This window comes from Crotalus tigris, unplaced genomic scaffold, assembly GCF_016545835.1.
Source record: "Crotalus tigris isolate CLP2741 ecotype Arizona unplaced genomic scaffold, ASM1654583v1 scf7180000024342.5246164, whole genome shotgun sequence".
Classification (NCBI taxonomy): domain Eukaryota; kingdom Metazoa; phylum Chordata; class Lepidosauria; order Squamata; family Viperidae; genus Crotalus; species Crotalus tigris.
The window spans coordinates 3,908,994-3,927,226 of NW_024100512.1; the positions used below are offsets into that span (position 1 = coordinate 3,908,994).

Below are 18,233 nucleotides of genomic sequence, written 5' to 3' on the forward strand. Positions count from 1 at the left end.
TTATTGTCATTTTTTACTATGGCCCATATTAAAAATGAAATTCTGTTGCTTGTTCTCAAAAGAAAATATATATCTACCCATACACATGCATAGCACACACATACACATACTATACACATACACACACACAAAAAGAGTCCTCCCAGAAGATAACAAGGAAAATAGACATAATCCTACTCAGGAGACAGACAAATCTAAAGAAATATTTAAGAGCAGATATATCACAATGACAAAGGTACCTATTGGCTGGGCCAAGGTTTTCCAAGGTGTAATGTATTAACATGAAAGTGAAACCATCCATCTAAAATGTGGAAAATTTAGTTGCTAAATGGTGGTGCTAGAGAAGACTGTGGAGAATACTTTGGAAGTCAGAAAGAACAGATCATTCAATGTTGGACAAAGTAAAGTCAGACTGCTCATTGGAAGCTCTAATAGTGAAGCTTTAGCATATACTTTGAGCAAATATATTAGCATATATTTTGAGCACCCAGCAAGAACCTTGGGAGAAAACCTTGATCCAATGAAAAAAATAGATGACAATAAAAAAGGGACAGAAGACAGAAGGGCTGGATCGCTGATGATAGAAAACATAACAAGAATGTACAAAAAACAGTTACTGAAAATCCTACCAAGATGATTGCTATCAAATCATGATGAGTCAGAAGCAAAAGAACAACAATGTTTCAGCTAGAAGTTGAAAATACCTTTATAATACATGGGTGGTGTGGTGAGTCAGCAGTTAAAATGCTGGGCTTGTCAGCTGGAAAGCTGACAGCTCGGGTTCAAGACCCAAGTGCCATGCGACAAGGTAAGCTCCCGTTACTTGCCCCAGCAAATGCAAGTAGATGGTGGGAAGGTAACAGCGCTGTACGATATCAACTGGCCACATGACCGCAAAAACATATTCGAACAACACTGGCTCAATGGCATTGAAATGGAGATGAACACTGCCCCCTATAGCCAAAACCCACTAGTGGAGTAAAATTCGTGGGGACTACTTGATCTTTTTTTTACATATATACACAGATAAAACAGTTTTATTTTTCGTATTTGTCTGCTGTTAATAATGAAATAGATTAATCTTGAGACCTTTTTTTAAGTTGTTGGTCATATTATTGATTTCTGAAGGTGTTCCAGGTTCTAGCAACCAAGACATATGGTGTTACCTTTAATGAAACAACTGAATAATGCATATTTGAGCAGGCCTTGATGTTATTTCACATTTTCCTTAATCATGTTATCATTTTCCCTAATGTAATTTCAAACAGTAAAATATAATTTAGTAATGAAAGGGTTAAAAAATTGCTTCTGGCTGTCTGGCAGCCATTATTTAAATCCATATCAGAGGCTTTTTGTTTGTTCTAAAATAAAAAGATTAGTATTGCCTGATCACAGGGGAAGCTGGTAAAATGGATATATTCATGTTTTTTTCCTCCAGCCCTGAGCTATAGAAGTGAGATTCAAGTATAAATTAAACATGAGCTGAAAATAAAAGAAGTCCTCTTCTCCTTTGGAGAAGAAGGGTAACATTCACTTTTTAAGAAATGTGATACTAATTAGTTCAGTCACATTTCAGCATAACTAAGAAACAGAATACAGTGGGGATGTGTAGATGAAGGGATGTGATTAAACAGATAGGAACAAGCTTAAATCATTTCTAAGGATGATTTTTTCTATTATTGCAACAATGAATCCCCTAAAATGGATTTAGGGAAGACTTCATAAGATACACATTGTAGTGACTATTTTGATGTTTGTTGTTTACATTATACTTTATTGATACACATTGTAGTATAACCAGATACATCCTTGTATTTTATCCCAAAGAATGTTTGACATTCTTGTACAATGGAGAGCAATATTCCTCATTAGGGATGTGTTTACCAGCACTCCCACACCGATTAGTGTTTCAGGATGTAAAGTAGTTCTGTGACCTTATCTTAAAAAGATTTATAACATAAAAGGATCTAGGCCCTTGCAATAAACTGGAAGACACACACTGCCTGTAGAAAGTGGAGGAATGTCATTGGTAGATAATAAATTACAATTAAAGCTTGTACTTCTATACTACTGAAAACACCTGCAATGTTGTGATCAACAATCTTGCAGTGTGACATAACCTATCAAAATAAACACCCAAATGCTACATTAAGAGAGGATGTCATGCCTAATATTTCTCCAAAATCATCTGTGTGCTGTACTGAAATTAAAATATGTGTGTCTAGCTATAAATAATTTAATTGAAATCTTTTGAGAAGAGAGGATAAAAAATTATAATACTGAAGACAGGACCAGTAAAGTGTAGAATGCAATAGACTGGTATTATTGTAAAGAAGGATTTCTCATTGTTAGGCCATATGATTTTTCAACATACTACAAACTAAGTCCCCAGTATGTCCATGTAACCAGGACCTTTTTCAGCAGAAGTTCTCCCAATATGTAGTGCAAAACAGATGAATTAAAGGTCTATGTAAGACTATTCATTTTCTTCTATCATGAGAAGTTAGAATTATTACTTATTTACTTAGTTTATTTATTTATCTGGTTTTTCCCAGGAGCCCAAGGCTGTTCATAATGGCAATTTCTATTTATTTTATTCTCCACCAAAACAATCCTTTCTATATTGTGCTTTTTACATTTATATATTCTAGATGTTAAATGGAGAGAGTATGCTTGGTTTATTGTTTGATTTTATTCTGTACTCCAGTCAAAATCACATTGCTTGAGCTGAGCGATCTTGTGAATGAATGAATGAACAAGCTGTAACTTGTTCAGCTTATTGATTGGCCCAATGTCTCTCAGCGAATTCCATAGTTAATTAATTGAATCTGGAATGTCATGCTCCTTGTCCAACACATGAATTACTACATCATACCATTTTTTAAAATATTTGTGATTTTTGACAATTTCTATCTACTTTTTCATATTTGTGGTATGAATTGTTGTTGTTTTTCCTGACGAGATATACAGAAATCATTAATATGCATTGTTCAACTTTTAATGTTTGCAGATGAATGGATATTTCCTGACAAAGAAAACTCTCAACTGGAGTCCAGCAATCCTCTGCCGATAGCCTATGAAACATTCCATGATGTTTCAGCCTCTGCCCAAAGTGATGACCAAATATATGAAAGCAAAGAAGCAGCTGAAGTGCCTGAGGATATTTTCACCTACTCCTCAAAACCTCGATCAGCACCTCATGGAAAGCCCTTGAGTCTTTCTTCAGAAGATTGCACTTTTTCTTTGGATTTGAAGGACGAAATTAGCAAGGACTGGCGAGGAGCTCAAATGGAAGATGATTTCTATGGAAATGAGAGCAATGGAGAGGTAACTTTAAAGGCTCGCTGTTATTTTGCTGTATTCCCACCGGCAGTACACCTGACATCTCTCCTCATATATGGATATGTGTTAAAAACTGATGTGATCGAGCTAGAAAAAGAGTCTTCAGAAGAAAGTTGAATTGTCAATTAGAAAAGTTACTATTTTGTAGTGGTTAGGGAAGAGGACTCGGTTCAGGTCAACCAAGGCCCTAGTCCACAGTTAGTTTTGGAAGGTAAACTGGAAAGCTTTAACTAAGAGACAGTCACAGTCTCTTAGCCCATCTAAGGGCTGTTTTGTGGAACAAAACCTGAAGAAAGGAGTATCATATTGAAATTTGAACTTTCAGAAAGACAAAGCAATCTAGAAAAAAAAAACTTTGTTACCTATGAGCAATGTATATTAAGGAAAGTTGTATAGGAAGAAGGTAAAATTGGAAGAAGAAATTTCAACAACCCACTATGCTGACGATGCTACCCTGATAGCCAAAAATTGCAAAGAATCTGCAAGCTCTAATAGTAAATGTCAAAAAACACAGTGGAAAAAAGGGGACTAAAATTAAATGTAAAAATGAGCAAACTAACAACAGCAGATAGAACAACCAGCCTAAAAACTGACAATGAAGATATTGAAATAGTAGATAGCTTCTGCCTTTTAGAATCAACCATACACTGTAAAGGAACACAGTCAAGAAATATGCCACAGTCAAGCACTGGGTAGAGCAACTGTGAACGCCTTGGAAAGGATATTCAAATACCATGATGTGTCTCCACCTACAAAGAGGTTTTGCAAGCCATGATACTCTATGGCAGCAGAAGGTGGACTTTAAAGAAACAGGACCGGAAGAATATTGATGTGCTTGAACTTTGATGTTGGAGAAGACTCCTAAGTATACCATGGACAGCCATGAAAACAAACGAATGAATCATTGAACAACTCAACCTATAATTCTCATTCAAAACACAGATGACTAGGCTTAAATTATTTTACTTCAGATACATTATATGAAGACCCAACACTCTAGAAAAGGCTCTAGTGCTAGGGAAGGCAGATAGAAAGAGAAGAAGGGATGACCACCAACAAGGTAGATGAATATACCGTTGGAAGAAAGAATTAGTGAAACATCATCATGGAGAAAATCTATCCAGTCACTAGGAGTCTCTAAAATGACTTGATGGCACATAATCATAATGACTGTTTTTTTACCCTTCAGTTTAAAAAAAAGGCTGAAAACCTCTTTATTTCAATAGATTAATAATTAAATAGAAGAATTTGGCCAATTCTAATAAAATGAGATATAAATGAAGTATTTTGTCAGTCCTAAGTCTCATCACAGTTTGGCAAATAAACTAGGAACGTTTTGTTTATTTATTCAATTTATTTGCTGTCCTTCTTGTTTCGAAGCAATTCTGGACAGCTATGAAATTAAATTTAATGAAAAAATACTTCCTTTTTTTCTGTGAATCAATGAAAAAAAACCCCACATTACAAATTTAGAAAAAGCATTGTCAATTATGATTGTCTAGGGTAGAGGAAAAGAATTCAGTATCACATTAAAGCATGCTGGCTTTAACCCCGGTGTATTGACCAAAGCTAATGGCCTGCTTCACATATAACAATAAGGCATGATTTACAAACCACAAGGATTGGATTATTCACTGAGATGAAAAAAAGTAAAATAGACCACATTATACATACTGTAGTTTATTAAAAGCTTCCTCGTTTGGTTTCCACCTTGTAAGAAGGAGCTTCCAACACAACCCAAGGATTTGTTCATATCAGAGTTTATTAAACTGAGATGATAATCTAAATAATATAATTGGAAATAGAAAAGGTTTCTTCCAAGGCTTTTTCTATTCTGAAAATTTTGCTTTTTTATATACCCTTTAGTTAACAAGAAATACTTTTTTTCATATTCAGAATGTTTCAACCTCAGAAGAAGTTTTGTTTTATCATGACAACAGTTTTGATTTTGAAATTGATTTTTCCTATCAGCAAATAAATAATTGAGTAACAATTTCTGCAATAGAAATATCGCTGGAGTGCGATAGAAATAGACCTTCAGATCATCATTGTTTTCAGGCTAGATGTTCATAATTTAAAAATATTAGTTGTGCTTGCTTCATTTTTCATAAATATCCTTTTTTTTTCTTCCAGACAATATCAATGTACAAATTACCACTCAGGCAAGAGAAGAAGGACTGTAGTTTTTCTAGTGTTCTGGGGAGGCTGGAAAACTTATGGTGATGAGCAGTGTTTAAAATAATTCATCTTGTCTTGTTTCCCTATTGTAGGATGATAGTTACATGGACTCCCTCATGCAAGAGAATCAGAATCTTCCAAATAACTATTTCATATCAGCATTCCCTCAGCCAGTAATATCCAAGGAGATTCTTCCCAAAATGGCACCCAAGAGTCCTGAAAGCAGGACATACAACTTCTGTACAAAAAGGACTGAAGAAGAAGTATCACCACAATGTATTGAAGATTCTGTTGTGATAATGGACAAAGCAAATAAGATACAAAGAAGCTTGTTGCCCACTTCTTGTTTATCCCCTATCGGAAACCTATCTGAACCCTGTAAGGAAATATCTAGCATCTCAAAAGATCTCTCCACCAGTGCATTAAGAAGTTCCATAAGTAGAAAGTCCTTAAAAGAACTCCATCTGGAGGACTCAAATCCAGTAGTTCAAATTCCTGTAAGTATTTTTATAAATCTTGTTGTAATAAAAAGGATATTTAAGCTTTTGCATCTTTGCATCTGTTAATAACATTAGCATTTTAGAAAGCGCTGCCATGGGATAAAGCAAAGATCAATCATATGGAAGAGAAGGAAAACTGCCAGATTGATCCATGATACAAGGATTAATTAATTATACATTTTAAAAAAGACAAGATATATCCATGGCAAATAGGACTACTAATTAGGATCAAGAATGGTTAGCAATGTAAGTACATAGTCTCCCCGGTACACTAAATCTGGCTGGAGGATAAATGTAAATAAATAGACCTTGGACTGAAAATACAATGTTTTTTATAGCAAAGAGAAGCAATACTGTTTTAAGATAATCAATCTTAAAACTTGTTTATCTGCCAAAGTTTGTCAGTCTGTATGCCAGGATTTGTCAGAGGCTGACAAAGGCTTGTTTGGGATAATGAAATATTTTCTACAAAAACAACTTACTTCCAATCTGTCCGATTGGAATTTGGCATTTCTTAAGTTAATGACTGAAAGAAGAGGGCAGAAAAATTAATGAATTCTTATTAATCAGTTTTAAATATGGCTGGTATATCTACAGAAAGTTTCTAGCAGTTGGAGGAAAAGAAGTTTCTTGAAACAAACTGAAGAAATTTGTTTGTTTTTACAATGAAAGATGTTTCCACACTTGTACCCTGCTTATGGATTTCCTCTATTATATTCCTCCCATAATATAAATGATGGGAAAGATTGCACTTTAGTGTGATGCAGAACATTTCTCCTCATGCACCTGATCTATTTCATTCATTGTTTTTCTATTTAATTGAAAGCCTTAGAGATTAACATTTACCTTTAGCACCATCCTAAAGTCTTAACAGAACTGGGATATCAGGTCAATAATTACACGCCATAGTAACATTTCCCTTGGAAAATATTTTTGCGAGCATGAAAGAAAAGCTATTTGCTCTCTGACTGAATTCCACATAAGATTTTTTTTTTCTTTTCCCAATTGTTAGACTGGTAGGAGGCATATAATTTGACAGATTGATTGCCTCTCTGGAATACCAGATTTGGTTTTTGTGTTTGTAGCACTTGAGGGGTGTCTGCCCTACAAGCATGATTGCATGTTTTTCAGCTAAGCCAATAGGGACTGGAAATGAGTGACTGCTACAATGCAAATCTAGCAACCACATGCATTAAAAATAGGCAAGTTAATTCAACTGTTGGCTCATAGCATTTTTTTTTTCTTATGGGGCTCTCCGGAATGAATAGCATTTTTCAAGCAACTTCTACTTGTTAATAATCTATACAAAGAGGTGAGCAAAATACCAGCCCCATAGATTTTTGTTCTTTATGTGAAATGTTTAAACCTTTGTTTGAATGTTTTCTCTTTTGAGCAAAAGAAAAAGGAAAGACCAGCACAAGTGTGCCAAACACACCCCTTTTGCAATAACTCTCACAAGCCTTTCTCTCATATGTTTTGATGGACAGCTGCTTAGACTTCTCAAGTAGGGAAAGCACTTACTGGCATGGATAATCCCCAGGGTCTGGTTGAGTTTCAGCTCTTTTGTCCTGATTTTTTTAAAGTCAGTATTTAATTCCTCTTCCAATAGCTATCAAACTGGATTTCTTTGGGGGAGGGAAGAAAGAATTACATTTCATTATCAATGGCAATGGTTCAAACAACTATGCAGGGTAAAAGGCAAGCTTATTGTAGTTTTAAGAGCTGCTGAAGTCGGTACATTACCAAGTCAGTTTGAAGGAAAGGAAAATTGACAGAATTTCAATAGTAATCTGTGGGTGAACCCCTTAGATCAGTGTTTCCCAAACGTGACAATTTTAAGGCATGAGGACTTCAACTCTCAGAATTCCACAGCCAGCAACGCTGGCTGTGGAATTCTGGGAGTTGAAGTCCACATGCCTTAAAATTGTCAAGTTTGGGAAACACTGCCTTAGATCATTCGTCCCTGCACTTCAGAACATTGCTACAGCCAGCCCTCTCCTCCCAAATAGTAAGTGAAGTGATTGAAGGATAACAGTAAGGAAGTGTTGTAGTCCAAATCCCCAAGCCATTTGGGTGGGGGATTGCATTCATGTCTATCAATTTAATTCTTCTTCTCCTGGTTTTATTACCCAACATATATTCTTACAGCCACCATTAACAACTTAACAGTAATTCATAATTTCATATTTTTATTAGCTGATATCTAGATTTCCCTTTTTCAAGTGATAGCTTAATTAGTCAGCAGTGACTAGGAACTTTATAAAAAATTTTAAATGGCTTGCGTTCTGAGAATACTAACTGTCCGATTTTTATGATATTTTCCTGTCTAGAACATAACAGTATTATTGTAATAGCTCCTGACTCTCCTGTTCCATTTCTATCTGGCTATATCTTTTGGTGCCAGATAGAAATCAAAAGGCATTGAAGTTTTGATTCTACAAGCATCCCAAATAGAGGCCTAATTTTATCAGTCATTTCCATTATTCTCTAGATCCTTGTTTTGAGTCTTTAACACAGAGGTCCCCAACCTTTTGGGCACCAGGGACCCGTTATGTGGTTTTGGGTGCTGCCTGCATCCCACGGATGGGGCTTTGCTTGTTTGTGCAGCCCAGTTTCTAGCATGCCACAGCCCGGTTCCGGTCCACAGACCAGGGGTTGGGGAACCCCTGCTTTAACAGACACTTGCCATCGAAGTCCATCTGCATACGGTGTCACTCTTACAGCTAACAAATATTTATTTTATATTTATTTTGGAAAATAAACATGCCTTCCATCCTTTACAGTTCTAGGCAGTTCCACAAAAACACAGTGAAAACATCTTGAAAAATACAAAATATGGAACAATAAATATAAACATAAAAACTGTAAAATAAGTTCTGAATAAATACATTTATTTCTGTATTATCCTAAATTATAATAAGGAGGTTTGCTTCAACTTCAGGAAGTGTGTTCCATAATCGGTTCCTTTAAATGGCCAAAGCTGAAATGATCAAACATATTATACAACTGCAGTGTTCTTTTTGTTTTCTTTCCATGGACAAACCAGTTGACCAGATTTGAACCAATTGTGGGATTAGAATGATCTGTATTACTTCTTTGCAGCAATCAGCATCCAAGGAAAGCTCCAATAAAGCAGTTGACTATTGGTTAGGAATCTTTTTTGAGAAAGATGAACTAAACCTATCCAAACATATCTTGTTAAACTTTAACATAAACTGTTAAAATTTCAAACGATTACAGTGGACTGAATCAAAGCAATTTGAAAGTCACATATTTTAAGCCAAAACAAATTAGTCTTCTTAACATGAACAGGTTTTGAGATCTCAGAGCCCAATAATGAACCTGTTAGTAATTATTAGTATATTAACATTCTTTTTAAAAAAGACAGAAAAAAATAGAATTCTTTTATTCATAAAAGTTCCTGTTACCCGGAGGATTGACCAGACAGTTGCAATTTACAAGCATTATTATATCTCCTCTACTATCTCCCTCCTCTTTTAGTACTTGAGCAGGGGTGTCCAACGGGCAGCCCACGGGATGGATGTGTCACACATAGGTCATGCCCACCCCAACTCCGCAAAGGCAAAAAACATCATGATATGTCACGATACATCACATGACAAAATCGAGTTTGACACCCATGTACTAGAGGAAAGTGTAAAGAGTATGTGTGGGAGGGGAGGAGAGAGTTATTTCCATCATTGGCTTTTGCATCAAAGCTCATATGGACTAGGACCGTCAAAAGAAAAACTCCTTCCTAATCCCCTCCTGCAGTATGACTGGCAAAAATGCTCAAACAACTCTTAATAAAATTTATTTGCTCACTACTTAGTAAAATTTAAGGACTTGCATACTTGCAATGTTTTATTCATGTTTTAATAGAGTCCTCTATTATTAAGTTCAAATATTTTTAATTAAGAAAGAAGTGCAGTCCTCTGGGTAATATTGCAACCAAGTAGATAGCTTGGATAATTAAACTTTCCTGCACATGCAACTAAATTTAAACAAATCTGAATAAATCATTTGAACATGGGAGAATGCAAATGTCATTATGTGCATCTCTAAACTGGAAAAAAATATCTTTGATAACAGGTTTTGACAATCTGTTGAATGTTTAAAAGCTTGATAAAATGCTTCTTATCGTAGGAACAGGGAGAGTTAGAGAACATAAGCTTTTAATTGTCAGCTAAAATACTGCATTCAGAAGAACCATGAATGTCACATGGAATTATATTTTGCATTAAATGTCCCATTTAAAAAATGACTTCAGTTTAAATATTTTTTTAATTTCCAATGTCTATTTGGCTATCACAAACAATGCAAATATAAACCAGAAAAATTTAAAACAATGGTCAGAAATTTTGTTTGTTGGTACCATTTCTAAGAAATTGTCCATTTCAGAAACTGAAGGCATTTCCTTTAAACTATTATTAGATTACAGTCCAAATCTTGGGTGGGGCAGAGTTTCTATTTCTGGGGGGGGGGGGAAGGTTGCTTTGTTTCTTCTAGCTAAGGCCTCTGTGTTCCATTTCCCTGTTTGCACTTTCTCTGTATACTTTCATACAACCATTAGAAAGGTTAAAAGATCTGCCCAAATTCTGTCCTCTAAAAGCGCATAGGTCGCCTTGAGCTGGTTTAAAGTTATTTGAATCCTAGTGATGTATGGTGTCTACATCACATTGCCATTTTTTACTTGATTTATTTATGTTATCTCACAAAATAAAAATAAAAAACTGAGTTTCATAAGAGGAGCCTCAAAGCTATCATTCACAGTGTATCAAGGTAGCTTTTAAGACTGAACTAAGGAGCAGCCTTTATATTTGCAATGTGTTTTGGTTTTTTTTTTAAATCATTGTCAAATGAAACTTTGTGAATATAACCATACACTTTTCTTAGTAACAATACAGGATGTTTTTATAGTTTCCCAGGATTACCTAGTTATCACCTATCCTAGTAGTAACCAAGTCTTAAAGGTAACAGAATAGAATAACAGAACAACAGAGTTCAAAGGGATATTGGAAGCTTTCTAGTCCAATCCCCTGCTCAGGCAGGAAAGGCTATACCATTTCAGACAAATGGCTGTCCAGTCACTTCTTAAAAACTTCCAGTATTGTGCTCCAACAGCTTCACAGCTTCACAGCTTCTGGAGGCAGGTTGTTCCACTGATTAATTGTTCTAACTGTCGGGAAATTTCTCCTTAGTTCTAAGTTACTTCTCTCTTTGGTTAGTTTCCATCCGTTGCTTCTTGTCCTGCTTTCAGGTGCTTGGGAGAATAGCTTGACTCCCTCTTCTTTGAGATATTGGAACTCTGCTATCATGTCCCCGCTCCTCCTTCTCTTCATTAAACTAGACATACCAAATCCCAACAACCTTTCTTTATATGTTTTAGCCTCCAGTCCCCTAATCATCTTTAGTTTCCCTGCCAATCATGTCCAATTCTAAGGGGAAGTACTCATCTCCCTTTGCTAGCCAAGAGAGTGGTATAATCATACCACTGAAATGGTATAGGTCTCCTGCTTGAGCAGGGGGCTGGACTAAAAGACCTTCAAGGTCCCTTCCAGCTCTATTCTGATTTATTGGAGCCAGTATTGTCCAAAGACACCTCCTTGGTCATGTGACCAACATGATTATACCCACAGAACACTTTTACCTACCCACTGAAATGGTACCTATTTATCTACTCACATTTGCATGCTTTCGAACTGCTAGGTGGGTAGGAACTGGCACAAGGAATGGGAGCTCGCTCGCTCTCAAACCCAGGCTGTCAGCTTTCCAGCTGACAAGCTCAACATCTTTAACTACTGAACCATCATGTCCCCCATAACTAAATCTTAAACCCTACATAGTTACCTTCACAATCCATATACAGATGAGGTCAGCTAGATACTGCCATCAAAATAAGAAAAAAGAGAAAAATGTTCACCAAAGAGGAAAAGATCTGAGAACTTTTAAAAAAACTTTTTACTGATGTATTATTAAAAAAGGAACAAGTACACGTGGATTTACTCATAACTACAATGTAACTAAGTAACATAAGGCTGGAAAAATAAGTACTTAATCTAGAACACCTGATTGTAAAGATTTTGGAGAGAGAGAATTCATGCAAATCTAGGTATTCTAAAACAGAATTACTGCATTAGAGAAATCCGCAGATCTTTAAAGTCAAATCCCCTTGCTTGGCTTTACAAATCCATGACACAATGACTTTTTGGGCACCTCAAATTTCACTAGAGGAAATACCAGCCAACCTATAATAGGCGCATTTCTCTATTCTTTCAATGTATTATTTTCATTTTATTATTTCAGTTTAAATACTGTGGTTAAACATGTTGAATGCATAAATGTTGTTATTTATGAACAAAAGGACTCCCCGTATGAGCTCACATTTGGTTTCCTAAAGAACAGAGCACACTTAGGGAATTTCTTAAATTCTTTGCCATTCCCCCCCCCCACCAGTTTATTCAACCTACTCCTTTTTAAAGATATAAACCATTATTGGTTCTAAATCTATAAAGATCAAAGAGTGTTGTTATTCATGTGTAGAATGCCCTGCTTTGTGGTGCTGGAGAGGAAAGAAAGAAGGCTTTTATTCAAATAGCTTCTATAAATGATCTATTTGAATTGCCAAAAGCATATCACTGAAAACTGAGACTTGCCCAATACACACCTACTTTTTAAAAAATGATATTTTTGAAGGTAAAATACCATTTTCTTAAAAAGAAACTGCCCTTTTTTAAAGTTCCAAAACAGCAATTGCTATATTCTCATTTAAAGAGCAGTGTAAACAGTACAGAACATAACGGCTATTAGTTGGTACTATTAAATTTGGAAGAAGGTAGTGTTTTCTCATCATTTGAACAGATAGCTCCTGGCTTTGAAATAGACCCCATTATGTCTTTCCGATAGATTTGCAAGCTTTAAGGAAGCAAGATTTACTCCAGAGTCTCTTTAACCAGGTTTAAAGATGGGAAGAAAAGGTTAGATAATAGAATCGTGGTTCCCCCCAGGATCCGAATGATCCTCACTCTGCTCTTGTTCAAAGAGCTGTGAAGACTTGGCTCTTCAGTGAGGCCTTTGGCAAGAGAGAATTAAAGTTCTTCAAGGCTATTCAACATTTTTAAGAAACTGCTAGAAAGGGTCATCTGTTGATTTGGGTTCAGCATAGTGATTATGTTTTATTGTACATCACCAGCCCAGGTTGGACCAGTAACTTCTGTGAAAGCTTTGAACCATTGTCTGAAGGCTATAAATAAAAGGAACAAGGTAGAAATGCTGTTGCATCTATTAACTTTAGGCCCAATGTCTCAAAAATGCTTTTTAAAAGACAACTAGACTTTCTTAGTTTTTTTCCTTGAAAGCGTTTTATTTCTCATCCAAGAAGCTTCTTCAGTTCTGAAATTTCCTAGATAAGAAGCAAAACATTTTTGAGGGGAAAAAAACAAGAAGGTCCAGTGCCTTTTGTAAAGCACATTTGGGACAACCATGACCTGGATGATTAGGAATCTCCATAGACATTTAGGCCTGTTGATTGCTCCAGACAAGGTGCATATCCTTGAACGGTTGATTTGTGATCTTGAGATCAACCTGAAGCCACAACATCTGTTTATACAGCAGATGGAGGCCATAGCCAGGGGGTTTTGTTCAGTACACCATGTTACAGCCCTATTGGGATTGAGAAACCTTGGCATCTCCTTAGTGGATCACCACATAATTGTCCTATAGCAAAGGGGCTATCCTTGAAGCAAACTCAGAAACTGCAACTAGTATAGAAGACAGCAATTAGACCTACCCAGAAAATCTATTTTAAGTTGTATTATGCACATTTTGCAATCACTGCACTAGCTTGTCTTTTGGGCTCAGTTCTGAGTGCTGGATATTAGCTGTAAAATCCCTATATAGAATCACATCAAAGACTGCCTAGCTAATGTCTCATCCCATTCAATCAACAATGGAGAAAGTGGCACTTGCAAATGAAGTAAGTGTGCAACAGACTTTTCTCATAGCAGCCTTTGAAGTGTGGACCGCTTTACCTCAGGAGAATGCATATATAACATTTTTGAAAGCATTAAAGATCATCCTCTTCCAGCAGGATTTTGATCAAAGATTAAGATTTCAAGCAGTAATCTAGTTTTCCATATGCTTATCGGGTTTTTGTCTTTAATGGCTTCTTAATGCTTTATGCATTACCCAGAGCCTATAGTCTCTGCAGTGAAGCAGATTAAAATGTTAATAAATAAATAAATTAGCAGCAGTTTATGAATATTAATAATTTCGAGTCAAACCATTGGGTCTGGCGTATATAAACCAATAGTCTGCTGTTAGTGGGGGTTTCTTTTATGATCTCAGATGGAAGCCTTTTCCAGCCATATCCTACCCAGACATTATGCATTATGCATAAAATACATCTTCTTTATCTAAGCTGTGGGACCTCTCTTTGCTGTTCCATAGAAATAATAACCAAGTACTGGAATTAGTATGAAAATTATGTAGATCCACCTTTTAACAGATGCTCTAGTTCAGTGGAATTCATTGGATTATAATTACTGATTCTTTCAGTGTTCATAGGATAGCCTACTTAAATTAGCTTTAATTTTCCTCTCCTTTTATATAGTACTAATCAAAGTTTTTTTAATACTTTTTTCCCACTTCCATAAAACTATAAAACAGAGAGCTAAGCTTTTGAAGTGCAGGGTGTTGTGCATACTATACTTTTTGTTTTGTTTTGTTTTTTGCAGTTTTCTTTCTGTTAAGACAAAGAAAATTGCTATCCACAATTTGGAGCAAATGTATCTATTCATTAATATCCTGTCTTTCAAATTATACATGCTCAGCTATTACAGGTGATCCTCGACTTACAATCACAATTGAGCCCAAAATTTCTGTTCCTGAGCAAGACAGTTATTAAGCGAGTTTTGCACCATTTTATGACCTTTCTTGCCACAGTACTTAAGGGAATCGCTGCTGTTAAGTTAGTTTGTGGTTGTTAAGTGAATCTGGCTTCCTCGTTGACTTTGTTTGTCAGAAGGTGGCAAAAGATGATCACATGATCCTGGGACGCTGCAACCCGTCATAAATACATGACGTTTGCCAAGCATCTGAAATTTGATCACGTGACCGTGGGGATGCTGCAACAGCCGTAAATGTGAAAAACTGTCATAAGTCACTTTTTTCAATGTCATTGCAACTTTGAATGGCCACTGAACAAATGGTTGTAAGTCAAGGACTTCCTATATAGAAATATATACGTATGTGTTCTTTATTTTTATTTATTTATTAAACTAGTATACTGCCTATCTCACAGGAGGCCATTCTTCATATGTATCTGTACAATTGTCATGTTTTATTTCATGTAATCCATAGGAATACAATTGGAAAGACTACCAGCCAAGCAACATGACCATGTCTGAAATGCAGATGTTGGCTAGCATGAAAAGGCAGCAAAATGAAGAACTGGAATCTAATGGACCTTCACATGGGTTGAGTGCCTCTCAGATCAACAATTGTAATATTAGCATCAGCACAAGCAGTGATGACACAAATACCTGGAATTCATGCCTCCCAGCAGTAAGTTTGAATTGTACCTTCTTTATTGTTTAAATAAGAGCCCTTGCTAAGCCTGCAGTTATATTGGATTCATTTAAAGGATTGTCATTGGTTGGCATACATTTCTGTAAAAAAAGATATAGATATCATAATTTCTAGGTGATGCACACTTGAGGTAGATTTATATGGATGAACACTCTAGCAAACGTTAGTAAGAAAGGAAAACAAAACAGTAACATCTAAGATGCTAAGCTCAATTGAAGATTTAATATGGCCCTATAATAGAAGACAAGATTCATTTTTTTCCATCCATTTCAGTGTACTAGAGTTTTCAGTTTATAGATCATTTTATATTCTGTGTCTTTATCTGTTCAGTTTTTTCTCTAGAAATCCATCAAATTTAATAGTCGGCTGTCATTTTCCTATAGTTGCTTTTTCTAAGGCTGAACCTCAGATTCCTATATAAAATTTTTCCAAAAGCCCATCTCAAGATTTGGCATAGACCATGCAGGGCCTCAAATGGGAGTTCATAGCTGAAATCGTAATGCTTCCAAAATACCACAACTAACAATAATCCAGTAATCCAATAAAAACAAGAGAACCTTTATTTACAATAAACAATAAAAGCAAGTTTACAAAACTACAAGCGTTGATAAAACAGTGCTCATGTTTGGTTCATCATTATCTGCTATCTTATTTTCACTGCTCCTACATAGAACTTGGCTAGTCTACACGTAATAGAATGTTTCAGGTTGGAAATTATAACTCATCCTTCTGCCTGTGTATCGGTGCAGAAAGGACATGGAGATCCCTGTTTAAGGTATTGTATAATAACACATGCTGTATTATTTTAGTTTCCCAGATTCACATAGGCAAGAACACTCAGCTTATAGAAATTTAGAATATCCAATAGATGTAAAGAACTCTTACCAAAAGTCTACATGTCATTTATTTTAGTTCATTCGTTGTTTTCAAACTCAATAGTTGATCGTCTGCCAAAACTAAGAGTAATAAACCTCTTAGGAAAACTGGTCTTAAACCAGTAATTTTATCTGCTTCCAAGGCTCATTTGAATGCTAGGCATCCTAATGTTAAGCCTGAATGATGTATTAGATATATCCTAAGGGGCAGAAAGAATGGACTTTAAGAACTTGGTTTGCTCTAGCTCTCCAGTGTCTAAATTTTCATATAATATTTGGAGCCGAAGTTTGGTCTCAAGAAACATTAAAGCTGTTGTCATTAGTTCTTGTCTTTTGGTTAAAATAAAAATGATAAATTAAAGAAGCTCCTAGTAGCTATTGAAGATGCTAATGCCAACCAGGTAACATATTCATCATGTATTTTTCAAATCTTCGTGGAATAAAACACCACTGTAAGATATTTAAAAAGATGGACCTACTCTACTCTATAGTCTAGTCTAGTCTACTCTACTCTACTCTATTTCACTTAGTGACTTCGCAGTTTTTCTTTTTTTAACAAATACATGAATCTTTGATTTTTGGGGAAATTTGTAAACAGCTTGTTCTTCTTAAAGTGTCAAATTATAGATCTTACTGTTCTTCTGAGCACAGTGGGCACATATGAGATGATGGCTGGTTACATCGTCTGTGAGCAAAAGTAGGGGATTATTACATCTTACCATTAGGGGAGCATAAAAATCTTGTTTAGCTTTTTTTTTTTAACATGAAGTTAACATAAAATTTAAACAACATAGGGTCAAAATACATCCTTTCCTCACTTCTCTTTCTATTTACATTTGTTCATGTTAGGGAAGTATAACTTCTGAATCCGGAAAAGAAGATACCTATTAATGAATGTATTTTTGTTAGTTTTTCCTACAATATCATTCAGAATATAAAGCAAATGTTAAATCAAGGAAAACCTCTGATAAACTTCACTTTATGGCTGTTTTTTTATTAAATGCTACAAGAATATCACTAGGCACTAAAGCCTCTATAAATCTCACTTGTTTGTCTCTTGTTATACCTTTAAGCTCTAGCTAGTCTTGGAGCCTCAGTTGAAGTATTTAGCCCATCATTTGTTTATTATACTCCAGACGCTGGTAGGTCTATAATTAGTCAGATCTTTTTTATTATCCCTAATCCTTGACAATATATCCTATTGAGGTGGCGCAGCAGTTAAAGTGCAGTACTGCAGGCCACTTTAGCTGACTGTGTTCAGCAGGTCAGTGGTTCAAATCTCACCGGCTCAAGGTTGACTCAGCCTTCCATCGTTCCGAGGTAGGTAAAATGAGGACCCAGATTGTTGGGGGCAATGTAAATATATATATACATTGCTTACTGGTGTACACCGCTTAGAGAGTGCTTGCACTTAAAGCGGTATATAAGTCTCATAAATAAATAAATATTGGATTGATGAAGATGAATAAAGATGTATTCATCAAGCTAAGGTCATTTTAATTATTTCAGCTAGGACAAAATCACTACCCAGTGACTTCAGAAGGAGAAAGTGGTGAACAACTTTGTTCAGTTTTATGTTGGAATCTTGCATGTAAAGCTCTGAAATGCTGTTCTCCTGCTTGTATAAAAAGCTGGTTGTCTGGATTCTTTGGGTTGTTTGGACCCTTTCCTTGGGTGGCTGAACAAACAATGGTTAAAAAATTTCCCTGTGTGGTTTATTCTTCTTCTCCAGGAGAGACTTTTTATTGTT

The 18,233-nt window shown here is 35.6% G+C and overlaps 1 protein-coding gene across 6 annotated transcripts in view; it reads left to right on the plus strand.

Annotated features, from left to right (window-relative positions):
- CFAP20DC (CFAP20 domain containing) overlaps nucleotides 1-18,233 on the plus strand; it is a 188,866-nt gene that overhangs the window by 100,542 nt on the left and 70,091 nt on the right. For all 6 annotated transcript variants that reach the window (XM_039326717.1, XM_039326715.1, XM_039326713.1 and 3 more), the window contains 3 exons: nucleotides 3,011-3,327; nucleotides 5,613-6,017; nucleotides 15,381-15,584. In XM_039326717.1, coding sequence (XP_039182651.1) covers nucleotides 3,011-3,327; nucleotides 5,613-6,017; nucleotides 15,381-15,584 — 926 coding nt within the window. The remainder of the gene's footprint in view (nucleotides 1-3,010; nucleotides 3,328-5,612; nucleotides 6,018-15,380; nucleotides 15,585-18,233) is intronic.